This window comes from Marmota monax, unplaced genomic scaffold (assembly GCF_021218885.2).
Source record: "Marmota monax isolate L192 unplaced genomic scaffold, Marmota_monax_Labrador192_F-V1.1 WCK01_AAM20220418_F8-fsc00041, whole genome shotgun sequence".
NCBI lineage: Eukaryota > Metazoa > Chordata > Mammalia > Rodentia > Sciuridae > Marmota > Marmota monax.
Genome location: NW_026695238.1, coordinates 3,631,241 through 3,645,962, shown reverse-complemented (window position 1 = coordinate 3,645,962; position 14,722 = coordinate 3,631,241). Strand labels below are relative to the sequence as shown.

Sequence of the window (14,722 nt, the reverse complement as noted above, 5' to 3'; positions counted from 1 at the left end):
CTTGACCTCCATTAAAAATTGCATTACAGGGTGTGGGGAGTGTGACTCAGTGGTAGAGCAGTTGCCTTGCATGCACAAAGTCCTAGGTTCAGTTCCCAGTACTGCAGAATGAATGAATGATTGAATGAATGAGTCACATTCCTGTCCCTAATCTACAATGCCCTCACTGATTTATTTTTTCCTCATGGCACTATCAGTCTGACAGAGATTGAGTTTTGATCAGCTGTATGTTTTTGTTGACCTCCCCTCTAGAATGCAAACCTCAATTCCCTGCAGGGATTTTTATCTTTGGTTCTCTATATGATACCTCCGGTCTCCACATAGTCTTGAACACCATAATAAATGATCAGTGCATGTATGTTGAATTTGAATAGGTTGTCAGAGGGGAGGACATGTTTCTTGAACAGTCTTTTCCTAAATTGTTTTTCTTATTCCTTTCTATTTATTTTGGCAAATCCTTTGGCAATTGAGACCATAGAAGAGTTTTCTATCCTAAGAGAAGCAATAATGAATATTACCATGATACCCTAATATGTGGACTCTCTAAGGAGGGATGTTTGAATCCAGACCAGCATATTTGCAAGAGGGAAGAGAGGACTTCTTACCTTTAGGGAAGCGATGTGTCTGGGGCCCTGTCCTGGAAGTCATGATACTGTGACTGTCAGTGCCAGGGCCTTGATCTGTGCCAGAACCAATTACCTACTCAGTGGGCACTTGCTTTCCCTTGCCCTTGGTCTCTTAAATCTGTTCCCAGATTGAGACCCATATTCATAAGGTGAGCAGTATATCATGTTGAACTTTTCCTTAGCCAGGATTCTAAAGGTTTCTTTTCTGAAACATTCTCAGAGGAAAGAAGAGATAAGACATGGGGTGAGAGACAGAACCCCCCCCCCCCAAGATTAGTTGAAAGTGGTCATTGGGACTCCTCTGGACTGACTTGTTGAAGATGGATTGCAGTAGGGACAAGAAGAGGAAATAGTGCCCTGCAGGATTTCTATAACTCTGGTTTTCCTAAAAGTTTCTGATATGCCTGAACAGCAGTGAGCTGGAGACAGGAGAGTAAAATAGGTCATAGAGATGTGCACAGAATATAGCCCTTATGGCTTTTGAGAAGTCATGATACCACAAGTCAGTATTGAAGAAGTACTGAGTTTAAGCAAATGTAGCCAAGAGTCTAAAAAGGGAAACCTTGAGGAAGCTCCTGATTCCTCATTATAGTTTCACTTATTTTGGAGCCAAAAATCTTAAGCAAAACAGTTGTGTGGTAGAGAAAGTCACTTTGCAAAATAAAAGGAAATTCCCTGGTGTAACCTTAATTTAGAAAACAAAGTCCTTTGCAATCTCAGCCTTCTAGTCGCATTTCCAGGAGACTAATCCATGTCCTATCTTTTCACACCTCTATCATCACTCAGAGTCTAACTTTGCAAGGCTTACCTTGACGTGACCACCTCTGAAGCTTTTCGCAGGCCTCTCAGTCAGAAATTATCACTTTCTTCCCTGGGTTTCTCTTGCCCTTTGTTTGTTACAGCAAATTATTTGAAAAACCAGACCAAGCAGCATGTATCTGCCTATCTCCTGAGTGCGAACATGAGCTCTTAGAGCCCGGACTCTTATTTATCCTTGTATTGACCCAAACCTTTCTGAGCAACGACCAGCTGATGCATTCATTCCCTCTCCCCCTGCTCCTGTAGTGCCTCACACATAGAATCCAGTGACTTTTTTTTTTTTTTTTTTGCTGGCTAAAATTGACTCTGGTTTAATCAAATGAATGGGTTACACAGTAGACTAACCTGACTCTTCTTCCCCTCCCACTCTGGGCAGTGACCCGCTTGTGGCTGGTACACCGTGCTCCTGGCTCAGTCATACTTACCACAGGGGACACTGTTTGCTTGGCTTAGTCTTGACTTCAGCATTGTCCCTTTGATCTCTGCCGCCTGCCCCACCTTGCCCCCACCATTGTCCTGCCCTGGGAACTAATGTTTCTCATTCCCAAGCTCAGACCTCCCCACATCTTTTCCATGACACATTCTAAGATGACATCAAGAAATTAGTTAGGCTGGGGAGTAGCTGCAGTGGGTTTCAGGGTATGGCCTGTCAGTCCCCAAGAGTTCTAGTTTGGACCAGCTCTCTCCTTTTTATCTGCTCACTTTTTTTCTTGTCAACTTAGGGATGGTATAAACTGTGATGTGAAGGGTTTCCAGTTGTGATCCTGGGAGAACTTGGATTGCCATTTTGACGAAAATCCTTCTGTTAAGAGAAGTAAATAGGGGAGTGATTGTATATGTGCCCTGAAGCCAGTCTGCCTGGATTCTAATCCTGCTCTACCACTTACTAGTTGTAATCACAACTCAGCCAAATGGGGTCATACTAGTGACCCCATTCATTCATAAATAGTTATTGACACCCCCCACTCCAAGGTTGCTCTGGATGCTAGGAAAATAGTAGTGAAAAGATGAAAATGAGTTAATACATTTAAATTACTTAGAACAGTCCCTAACATGTTGTAAGTACTCGGCAGATACAGTAATATTCTGTTCCTAGTACTTAGAACAGATGCTTGGTTGGGATAACCTTTGGGAGCAACTGAAGGACCAGATCTCTCTGAGAAGAGGAGAGATACAGGAAGGGCTAAGTTAGGTTCTAGATTTGAACTTAGGTCCAGGGCAGCACTGGCTTGAATGGCCATTTTTTATTTCTTCTGGCATTTCATTTTAAGGTTAAATACATGAACTGGGTAAAGATATTCCTGGAAATTTTATGAGTCTGATTAGTTCTATAGAAAGGGCAGGAGGAAATGGCCCTGGACTCCTAGATTCTGCCTAGTCCATTTGTATGGACACCATATGCCCACCCAATGGTGTATGAACAGCCCTGAGAGAGGCTAGGCTTCTTGAACAATGTGATGGAGAGCCTAGAGACTGGAGGCAGGAGAGCAGCTGTTTGCCTCTCCACTCCCAGGACTCTCTGCCTATAGAATAGAGGACCTTGTTTTGGAGGAGGAAGTGACTTGGGGGTTAGAGAGCTGAACCTGAGAAGGAGAGTGAGGTGGGACAGAGGTGGCAAGCTCTGATAGTTTTCCTCCCATTTCAGGTCATTATTCCTCAAGGAATGCTGCTGAAGATGTCTAGTGTGACAACTCATAGTGTGATTATTGCTAGAGGCAAAGTTTAGACCCAAGGATACTGATTCATTGTCTGTGGTTTCCAGTGAAAGTCCAAGCCTTACTGAAACCTGATGTTACATTGCAATAAAAAGAAAGAAAGAAAGTCCAAGTCTGAGATAGTCTTTATGGAGGTAGGGTTGGAATGGAAATGAGCGTACTATTTCTTTAGCTACACCCCACTCTGGGAAAGATCACTACAGTCCTGACCATGGGTCAGCACCTGTTCACTGCTTCTCATACTTCCCTTCTTCCATTCTTTTCCCACAGGGGATTTTCAGAAATGAATGCCTTTATAGCACAGAAAAGGTGTCTTGACATGAGATATGGGCCAATCTCATGGGCCAAGGAGTCTTGGGTTGGTTCCCATGTGAGTCGCTGGCATGGCTGCTCTTAGGGACCTGCTCCCTTGGCTGGGAACCATGACAATTGGCATACACAGGGACAGATGAAGTAGTTCTGGGCCCATTCCAAGATTCTGAAGTGCAGCCAGGTTTGGAACCACTGGATACCATTCTCTTTCATCTCATTTATATTATACTTTGTTCAGTCTTTAGGCATTACTTCAACTCAGTTCACCTTAGTATATGAAACTAGAACTAGGCAAAGCATTTTGCCGTGGATGTACATCCCTAGTTCATTACATAGAGAAGTAAAGATAATATATTTATATCAGTGTTTCTCCACTTTTTTTCCCTCTTTATCACCTCCCTTTTAAGACATTTTTTCCCTAATAACCCCCTCTCAGGAAATTATAATGTCAGTTATACCAAAACTCTGTAATTCTACCGTATATATACCTTTGTAAGATCCCTTAAAAGAGTAACTTTTTTTCATCCCTCAAAAACAATTTTTTCGTCTTCAGGCTGAAGATGTACTTCAGTGATAAAGTGTTCGCCTGGCATGTATGAGGCCCTGGATTCAATTCAGACCATGAAAATAATATTTCCCCCCACTGAGGGTGTATAGATTATATAAAACAGCAAGCAGCCCTCCAAAGCTGTGCCGGCTTCGTTTCCCATCTCCTCTAACTGGCATCATGGCTCCATAATTTTTTCTTATTTCTCAGTTCGTCAATCCATTTTGCTCCCTCTCCCTTCTCCTGGATTTAATCCTTTTTCTCTTTCTAGCGTAGAAAGTGTGGTTGTAAATTTAGGTAAGATAGTGATTTGTAGAATTCAGAGACAACTTAAGGAAGGTGATTTCCTAAAACAGCTGAGAGGTCATTCCTTTGGAAGAAAGATTCTAAAGATCTTTGGAATATTCATGGAAAAAACATAATAAACCTAATGAATGGAGGAAATAAATGCCTAGAGTTGCCTTTCAGAGGAGAAGGTCTCCCAAGAATTCTTATCAGTAGGCTTGATATGGATGTGCTGTATTGGATCTAACAATTTTATATAAATTCATTCAGGGAGGGTTGATGTGAGTTCTGTCATCTGGATGTCAGATTCCTTTTCTCTGGCCATACAGTGACAGTGTCTCCTCTCCTCTTGTAGAAGCTACCAGAGGCATGCAGAGTTGGTAATGGCAGGCCCTTTGTCATGCATCTGCAGAGTCTGTATGTGGCAGTCACCAAACAGGAGGTCCAAATGGGACAGAAGCATCAAGACACTGGTGAGTAGCCTCAGACATACCTGGTCTGCCTAGGGTTAGAGCTGGGGTGAAAGTTTGTGTTGCCCAGTATGATAGCTCTAGTTACATGTGGCTTTTAAAATTTTATTTAATAAAAATAGGGGCTGAGGTTGTGGTTCAGTGGCAGAGCACTTGCCTCCCACATGTAAGTAACTGGGTTTGATCCTCAGCACCACATACGAATAAATAAACAAAATAAAGATAGTGTGCCCATGTATGATTAAAAAATTAAAAATAAAATAAATTAAGTTTCATTTCCTCCTATGCTCTAGCTACATTTCAAGTGCTCAGTAGCCACATGTGGCTACCAAGTTGGATAGTGCAGATACAGAACACTTCCCTCACTGCAGAAAGTTCTCTTAGGTGGCACTGGCGTAGATGCTTAGGAGTGAGCAAGAGAATCAGTGGAAAGGTTAGTTTCCCTAGTAAGAGACATCAGGTAACATAGAGAGAAACAGTTGGCTCTTTCGTGTTAGGAGTACTCTTATCCTGCCTGCTGAGAGTGGGCCTGAGAAATCTTTGTAGAAACAGAACAGAATCTTCTGAAAGTCAGCTGAAAATTGGATTGTGGCTTCTCTGTTAATTGATAGTACCAAACTCTGGCCTTTATCTGAATGTTTGGTAAATGCTAATGTCCTTCTAGTAAGACGGCATTTCTCACTATCCTTTCTTGATCCTTCTAGTTTCAGGAGATGCTCATACCTCAAGCAGCACCTTCCTTCAAGCTACTGATAACCAGCTTCCAAGTCAGCCAGAACAGCCAGTCTCTTCAGCACCAGCCCTCTCAGTGCTTGAAAAAGAGCCCCTGGTGAGTGGCAAGTAGCTTCTTGGATGGCATTCCATGCACTGAAGGAATTGGCCCCTGTAGCCCTCGAACCAGTGGTCCTTACAATTGCTGCCTCATTGATGCTGTTTCTATATTATTAAGGGATATTTGTGAGCAGACTTCCAAATAATGGAGAGTTCTTGTCTTTCACATCTTCCCTTGCTGTCTCCTCTCTGCCATTCTTGTGCTGAGTGATGAACCTTGACTCCTTTTCACCTTAACCCACTTTAGGTAATGGTCTGTGAGGTTGTTCCTGGAGGAGAAAGAACATGTCTTATATCACATTTAGTGCCTGACACAGATTTCAAAATACCCATGTCAGACATTTCAAGGAGGCCTCATCCTAACCAGGAGCCGGGAGAGGAAGAAAGTCCCTTTTCCAATGTCAGTGGGTCTGTCTCAAAGCCTCTATTAACTTGGGTTCCTTTTTATCTAGGATACTTCAGGCCCTGTGCAGAGAACTCAGCTGTCAAAGGTCAAGAGGAAGAAGCCGCGGGGCCTCTTTAGTTAACCAGTCATGAGCTCAGCTGCTGAGGATGCACCAGAAGAACAACTCCCAAACATCACATGGAAAGGAGCTCACATGACAGTTTCTCTCAAACAGAGTTACAATCAAAGGTCCACTCTCAGAGCAAGAGAACTAAGCTCATGGCGACATGTTTCCTGAATGGGTTACTGTTAAACAAGAAAAGCTTGGTGCCATCCCATGGAGCATTGGCCTTCCCTGGTACAGTGGAAGCCAGTCTCTGGAATCCAGTCTCTTTTGGTGGAGGTTCTTTAGACTTTAGGATATAGAGCAAGTCTTCAAAAAGGAACTGTGTGTCCAGGAAGCCTGTGTATTCCTCTTCTGAGTCCCTAGCCAGTCCCAGATGCTCCCCAGAGACCCACTTCTCTCTTTAGCATAGAATTAAAAGCACAGTCCCTTGTGTTTGAGATATGTATCTGTGGAACTCAACCCACCTCACCTCACCTCACCTCACCTGTTGTCCTCTCTGGGTGAAGTCTGTGTCCTCAGTCCAATCCTTCAAATTTATCTTAAGCTTCTCTGTTGTAGTCTGAGCTAAGACTCCATTTCAGAGGTTTTGATCTCCAGAATTCTTTCCATAAGCACAAGATAAGATACACTGCTGGGCTGGGGAAATAGCTCAGTTGGTAGAGTGCTTGCCTAGCATGCACAAAGCCCTGGGTTCAATCCCTAGCACCACCACCCCCCCCAAAAAAAAAATACGCTGCTGCTCTCCTTTGCCAATTGGATGTGTTTTCTGCCTGCTTACAAGATCTAAACAACAGGTTAAACCACAGTGCCATGTTGAAATTACAAAGAACTTTGAACACTAGGGCCAAGGTAGGTTCTCATGGGTGGGAGAAAAATGAATTTGACTTCTTCATTCTTCATTCCACTTTAGATAACATACTAAGTAGAGAACTAGGATAACAGAGAATAGGAAGTGACCCAAGAGTTCCCAAGGACAACAGAATTGGCCTGTAGAACTTTCCTACCAGGAAAGAGTGTGAAGGCATAGGAAACAGGCAAAGTCTGAGACAGTCACCTCTTGAACACCCCAGGACTGGCACAGTCCCTTGACCTTCTCTGCCAGGTCTTTCTCAATTGTAACATTATCTTAAACTTCACCTTGAAGGCAGAGGAATGAAAGTCAGCCTTAGACTGGGAATCCCAGCTTCTTGAGAGACTGAAGCAAGAGAATCATAAGTTCAAGGACCATCAGTTCATGGCCTGCCTGGGCAACTGAGTGAGACCCTGTCTCAAAATAAGAAGTAAAAAGGATTGAAGATGTAGCTCAGGAGAGAGCACTTGCCTAGCAAGCACAAGGCCCTGGGTTCAATCTCCAGTGCCTCCCCCAGTGAAACACACACACACATACACATAGTAGAACTCAGATGTTCACTGGGAACCCTGCAGTAGCAGGTGGGAGAATGCAGAGGCCTTTTCTGGTGTGTTTACTTTTGCTGGCCTCCTTGTCTGTGTTTCCTCTCTAGCTGGGTTAATGTTTCTGCATTGATGTAGCCCACAGAAGGAGGACCATTCAAAGAATAATAAAGTACTAGTTATTATAATAAGAACATCAGCTACCATTTATTAAGCCATTAAAGTGTATCAAGTAGTCTGTCTAATAAGTGCCTGACATTGAAGCCTCACAACATCTGAGGAAGATACTGTTCACTCAGTAGGAAATTGAGTCTTTAAGTGATTGAGTGACTTAGCGAAGGTCATGCAGCTAATAAGTGACAGCAAGAATTTGAACTAGGGGCTGGGGACGTGGCTCAAGCGGTAGCGCACTCGCCTGGCATGCGTGCAGCCCGGGTTCGATCCTCAGCACCACATACAAACAAAGATGTTGTGTCTGTCGAAAACTAAAAAATAAATATTAAAATTCTCTCTCTTTAAAAAAAAAAGAATTTGAACTAGGACTACTGAATTCTTAACAGCATTATTACAGATACACTGAAGACACTTGTCTTTTTTTTTTTTTTTTTGCAGTACTAGAATTGAGCCCAAGGAGGCTCTACCACTGAGCTAGATTCCCAGTCCTTTTTGAGACAATCTTAAGTTGCCAAGGCTATCCTTGAACTTCTGATCCTCCTACTTCAGTCTCCCAAGTTGCTGGGATCACAGGTGTAGTTGCTGGGATCACAGATGTAGTTGCTGGGATCACACCCAGCTCTGGAAACACTTTTTCCAGGAGTGCTGTTGGGTCTTCTTCCAATATTGTATAGCACCCACCTTTATCCTACGACCCTGCCTCCTTCCAAGGGATGCTCCCCTCCATGTGGGTTCTTCAAGGCAGGAAGCTTTGAGCGCACTCCAGAACTCATGCCCTTGTCTTTTCCTGCCAACAGCTTTTGAGAGGGCCACCAAGCATCCCAGTTGCTAGTGATAACTTCTCTTTACCTCCAGACCATAGCACCCCAGTGCGTGCCCACTAGTAATGACTATCATCAAAGCAATTTGGAACCTATGTGAAAACAGCGTATCAGCTGGGTCACCTTGTTCTGTACTTTCCTTTTAGCATAAATCAGGTAGCCAGATTTTGGAGTTTTCATGATATAAGACCACATAAAAAAGGGAGGCTTTCCCAGCAAGCTTGGGGAAAAAATAGGAGTTCTTTCACTCTGGATAAATCCCTCTGCCTAAGAGCAAAGTCTCAAGCAGGCATTTTTAATCAGGGGGACAAGGGGCCTATGACTTTCCTAAAATTGTAAGAAAAATCCTTAGAGTATAACTTTCTTCATTTCTTATAAGATGACATGACTTTAAAAGTTAAGTAAGTTTATGCCTGAGAACCTTCCTGTCCACTACCCCTGCATTCTCAAAGGTTGCTCCCTCCTTAAGGGCATTTCTTAAATGCATCCTCAGGGAAACATCCCTGCTAGAGGCCTTGCCTTGGGTATCCTTGAGCCCTTACCCAAGCTGGGGGTAGTGGTTGAGAATTATTCTTCCAAGGAAATCACTGCTTTGACAAATTGGCCCAGCCAGGCTGTATTCCAGCCCTGCCCCCTGGCTTGGGCCCCTCCCTGAGGCCCCCAGCCTGGCCCAACCCCCACTCCAAATGCACATAAAAGGGTCGAATTCTCGTGGCTGCTCCATAAATTTTATTCCGTAAATATTAGTTTTCCCTGTGTTTAATAAAGCAGTGGCCCACCTCCCCGCCTACCCGCCCGCTCCCCGGGGCCGGGGCTGGGGCCAGGGCTGGCTGGTGGGAGAAGGGACTCTTTCAATTGCTTTGGAGTATTTTTAGAAAAAAAAATAATATAAGGTGGTTTACATGAGCAAGCCAGCAAACCAGGAGCAGGACTTGGGACCTCGAGGAAGTTCCTGCAACAACTTGATCTAAAAAGTAGAGAAATAGCGCCACCTAGGTTGTAGGGTCTACTTGGCCTTGCTGGCTGGTCCCAGGGCAGTCAGCTAAGACTCGCATTCTCCTTTCTGGGAGAGAAATCCTCATCTCTATGCCCCAGCTGGGTAGCTCCACCTTATTTCATACCTCATGAGGCTTCTTTCTCATCAACCCTTAAAAGCACAGTCCAGATTGGGTTCTGTATAATCCTGCCAGCGCTTTTCTCCCAGATCAGGGTTCCAGGGTATGGTAAAGTTACTGAGATGGAGGAAGGAAGCTTCTAGTCACCATCTTCCCCTGAGACCTGAGGAACTAGCCCCAGAATTGCTAGGGCATAAGGTAACAGGGAGTAAAATCTGTGCTCCTGTGCTCTGGATGGCAGAGTCTATCCCAGTCAGACCAGAATCCTTCCATCAGCCTGCTATGGGGCACCTACCATGATTGGCTGCAGGACACTGGGGGAAGGAAAGATGCCACCTCTTCTGATACTCAACCCTACTGCTTCTTGCTTTTATCCTGTGGTACATTTGGACTCCTTTGCTTTCCTTCCTGTTCATTTAAACCTTCCTTTCCTAAGTCCTTCCCTTCTCCCTAGTCCAGCTCTGTTGGGAGATATTCAGGAGCCCTTGTGTACTCTGTGCAAAGATGGTAGCAGGAGTAGGGCAACACTTTCTCATTCCTGACAGTGTCACCAGGGATAGTTTCTTCTCCTATTTTGTCCCTCACTTTCTCTTACTTTTTTAACTGGGAAGATTTGCTCCAAAGAGTTTAGGGAAGCCTAAATCCTCATAGTAACCCCCATGTGGTGAGCTCACTCTGATCTGTCTTGCTATTAATGTAATCTGTATTAGCAGGCACATTTGTGATTTTTTTTTGTTTTTCTTCTTTCATTAGCTTATACTCCATGAGAAGAGAGTAAGTTTTTAACCTAACTCAGAAAATATACTGTGATGGTATTCCAGTATAGTACAACGAAGTGTTAGCTGAGTTTTCAAACACTTTGACTCACCTAGGAAGATTGTGCCAGATATGTTTTTCTACACTTTGCCCTGGAGTAGTTTCTGTCTTCTAATTGTCCCAAAGAAGAAAGTGTTCAAAAGGAGTAAATAACATACTGCAAGGAAGCCACCAAACTCAGTGCTCAAAAACCATGGTCACTAATTCCTGTTACCAACATTCATATATGTATGAGCTGACAAAATTGTACTGGATGATACTGGGCCCTTACATACAGAGAAAAATGTGGGAAAAGGAGAAAGCTCACACTTTAAAGGGGTGTTTCCCTATTGCTGTAACCCTTAGGAAGCTTCTAGAGGATATTCCTGTCCAGGGTTCCCTATTGCTTTAGGTCCCTTTCTTGTCTCCTCTGTGATCCTTATCTGTGGCCAGGGTCACAGATGATCCCACCCTATGGGAGTGTACCAGCAAGGAAGGTACCAGGTAGCCTGTCTGTGTGTTAGGGACAGGGACCCTGAGGATTCGTTCTGTATTTGAGGAGCTGGAAAGTAATACATCTCTCAGTCTTTTATCCCAGAACCCTTTTATGTATACTTTCCATCTCCTGAGAATTTCTCTATGGTCATCCTTTATGCATCCCCTCAGTTTTAGGGGTCTCCTTTCCGTACTCTGGTACCTGGGATGTCATTAGATAGCACCAAAGTATTCTAGCAAATGCTCACTCTTCTGAGCTGGTAATTCCCACCCCCACTGAGTTTTCTTATCTGGAACTCAACAGATCTTTTGCCACTATTTACACCCTTGGACCCCTTTGAATAAGTGCTGGTCCCTAAGCACCCAACTCTCATGGATTCCTAAGAATCTGGACCAGCCTACCAGGGGAACCCGGAAGAGGCATTGAAAGAACTCCAGGGTGTGGGGAGCACACAGCCTTTGACTCACCTGGGAAGATTGTGCCAGGATTACTTGTCCTGCTGGGCCAAGGGCCAGCAGTTAAAGGAACATGCAATGCCACACTCTCCTCTTCACTTTGGGGTCCAAAATAGTAGCAAGGTTAGAATAGGGAAGTAGGGCATGGGGGCTGCTGGGAGTCCCTTCTGAAATCTGGGTGTTGTATTTACTTTTTCATATTGGCAGCTGGAAGGGGAAGCCCATCCCAGCTTGGCATTGTTGTCTAACGTGGTTAATCAGATCCTATAATCCTGCTGTGGAAATATTGGGCCTCACTCAAAACAATAGAGACCAAGAATATTGTAGTTAAATTTCAACCAACTGCCTCCCTGGCCTGTTTGCCTAACCCCTACCCCCCTCTCTAGGGCCAGAGTCCTCCCAGCTTTATGGACCCCTGATAGGATCGACAGCTGGTCAGAAATCGGGACAGGAGACAGGAATGGAGTAGGGGAAGAGCGATCCCCTTGACTGGCACTCCATCCTGCCTTCTCCCTCTCTTCCAAGGCCTTGAAGGGTGGATAGAGGATGATAAAATGGGTTCAAGCTGGTAGGGAAGCCCTACAGGTGTGAGTCTTAGCTCAGGGGTCAAGAATAGTACTGCTGGGAATCATTGGTGACAAAGAGATCTTTTATTCAAGACAGAAAAAGACCTCTGCCAAGTGAGAAGGAGAGATTGTCAGTTTCATTTATTACTGGTGTCTGATGCTTCCAAGGCACAAAGCAATACTAGTTGGTCCTGTGTCACCCATGGGAGGAATGGGAAGGCACTGGTTGGGTGAGATGGAATTTTTTGTGTCATCAGTAATCCAATAACAGCAATATTACTACTGATACTCTGATGATATATAAAGGTGATACTGATAAGACAACCTGAATGCTTTTCTGATGGTGGTGATGTCCATTGTGTTTAATAAGTACAAATTAAATATGGCAAAATAATTTTTAAAATGGAATAGCAGGACAAAAGGGATAGGTTGTTTGAGAAGATAGGTTAATTTTGAATCAAAAATGGAAAAGATGCAGTGTCTGGATTTTGCGAATGGGGAGATTGAACACAATGACGTGTTAAGCAAGAGGCTGGGAGAGTTCCTCCTGCAGATGCTTCACCCGACTATGAAGTGGCCAACTTGAGTTTGAACTTGGCTGTTCAAACCCAAGACACAGGGACATGGCTTGCAGCCACGCTGTTTTGGAGGCGTCACTAGTCAAGAAGGTGAAGTACAGTGAGGCCCCAGCTCCAGCACTCTGGACTATTGAACGGTCAAAGTGTATGTGCGTTTTTAGGATTTGAAGAATGAAAATCGCAGAACAGTGCCAAATGAAACTGCATTAATCTGTCTCCAGAGGGTGGGGGTGGCACTACAGCAGAAAACCCTGGCAGATGTTCTCACTAGGGTGCTCTGTGATGATCCAGGGACTGGTGTGGTCATTCATCAAAGCCAGGGTGAAGCAGGGACTGAACTTTCCACCTGCAGTACATCTGGGAAGCTGTTCTGAGAAATGAGAATCTAAGACATATGCATGATTCTGGACCGGAATCCCAGAAGTAACTTCATGGTGGTTGCTGACCGGGACTGAAGCAGGTAGAGAACCTGATACCAAATGATCTAAAAATGATGGAAAATACTTCAAAATGTAAGCAATTGGGTAATGAGTGGGAAGAATTCAATGAGAAGAAAGATTCCCACAGAAGCCCCAGAGGATGGGCTGTATTTCTGAAGGAGAAGAAGAATATAAGAAGCCAAGTTGGTTGGTTAAACCTCATGCTGTTCATACACTTGAATTGCAAATGGGAAAATCTAAACTGAAAACATCACTACAATGAATTTCCAAAGAATGGCACCAGTTTGTAGGCATTGTTGTAATAGATTTTTAAAAACCTATATTCAACAAGAAACAGGAATAATTAAACATGCGTTAATTTTAATCCTGTTGATTGAGTGCTTATTCCCTGGCATTCTCACCAACAGGGGTGCTCTGCTGCTTTCTAAATGGCCACAGGGACATACTCCCCGCGTTCCACAAGCCTACACAATACAAAATTGATATTTAAAGAATAGAATTTTTGCCCCAAATTTTAAGTTTATGAAATAGAAAGTGAGAGCCATGATAATACATCTTTTTTTTTAAGTTTAAAAGAATCCTATATGTAAGTACTCTTTTGTTACCTACTCTTACTGAACTATGCTGTTTGTCCATATTTACACATCAGTACATACATTTCATTTTTTTAAAAAAAAGAGAGGGAGAGAGAATTTTAATATTTATTTTTTAGTTTTCGGCAGACACAACATCTTTGTTTGTATGTGGTGCTGAGGATCGAACCCGGGCCGCACGCATACCAGGCAAGCACGCCACCACTTGAGCCACATCCCCAGCCCAACATACATTTCTTTAAAGAGTATATTATTTTGCGAGGTTGGAATCATACACCTGTAATCCTAGCAACTCGGGAGGCTGAGGCAGGAGGATCTTAAGTTCTAGGCCAGTCTCAGGAACTTGGCAAGACCCTGTCTCAAGATGAAAAATAAAAGAACTGGGGATGTAGCTCAGTGGTAAAGCACCCCTGGGTTTAATCCTCCATAGCCCCCCAAAAAGGAGAGGACTAAATTTTCTTTAACTGGAGTTTTATAAAAGCTTGGAAATGGGGCTGGGGCTGGGGCTCAGCGGTAGCACACTTGCCTGGCATGAATGAGGCAATGGGTTCCATTCTCAGCACCACATGTAAATAAATAAAATAAAGGTCTATCAACAACTAAAAAAAAAAAAAGTTTGGAAAACACCCTTGTGATCAGGAAGTAGAAAGTCAAGGTCACTTGCTCCAGTTTTTCTCTTAACTTTATCTTCTTCCATCGAAATGATCTCTTTGTCTTTCTGTAACATGCCAAGCATGTCAGGGTCTCTTTGATCTACGCAGTTGTCTGCCTAAAAGTTTCTTTCCCTAGATACCTGCTTAGGCAAAACCTTCACCTCTTTCAGGTCTTTGTTGAAACTATACCCTTTCAAAGAGTTCTACATTGACTACTCCATGGAGCAAGCTGCCTGCTGACCTCCTTGCTCCCCACAAGCTGGCTGACCCCCTCCATCCTGTTATCTTGTTTCATGTGTTTTTCTCATGGTCCCCCCTTATTGCCTTTTAATGCATTCTATGTTTTATTTATTGTATTTTTGTTTTTAATTGTTAATCTCCCCAACTCCTCCCCACCAGAGTAAAGCTTCATGAAGTCAGAGATCTTTGTTCTTTTGTTATTAATTTTTTTTTGTTGGTTGGTTTTTTTGTCTTCTTACATCCCAAGCATCTGGAATGATGTGTGGCATTTAGTAGGCGCTCAAAAT

At 43.6% G+C, this 14,722-nt stretch overlaps 1 protein-coding gene across 4 annotated transcripts in view; it reads left to right on the top strand.

Moving 5' to 3' along the window:
- Nhej1 (non-homologous end joining factor 1) overlaps positions 1 to 13,313 on the top strand; it is an 87,332-nt gene extending 74,019 nt beyond the window's left edge. For all 4 annotated transcript variants that reach the window (XM_058577510.1, XM_046439658.2, XM_058577508.1 and 1 more), the window contains 3 exons: positions 4,660 to 4,777; positions 5,479 to 5,603; positions 6,058 to 13,313. In XM_058577510.1, the coding sequence (XP_058433493.1) occupies positions 4,660 to 4,777; positions 5,479 to 5,603; positions 6,058 to 6,132 (318 nt within the window). In that variant the 3' untranslated portion in view covers positions 6,133 to 13,313. The remainder of the gene's footprint in view (positions 1 to 4,659; positions 4,778 to 5,478; positions 5,604 to 6,057) is intronic.
- The last annotated feature ends 1,409 nt before the right edge of the window (positions 13,314 to 14,722 follow it).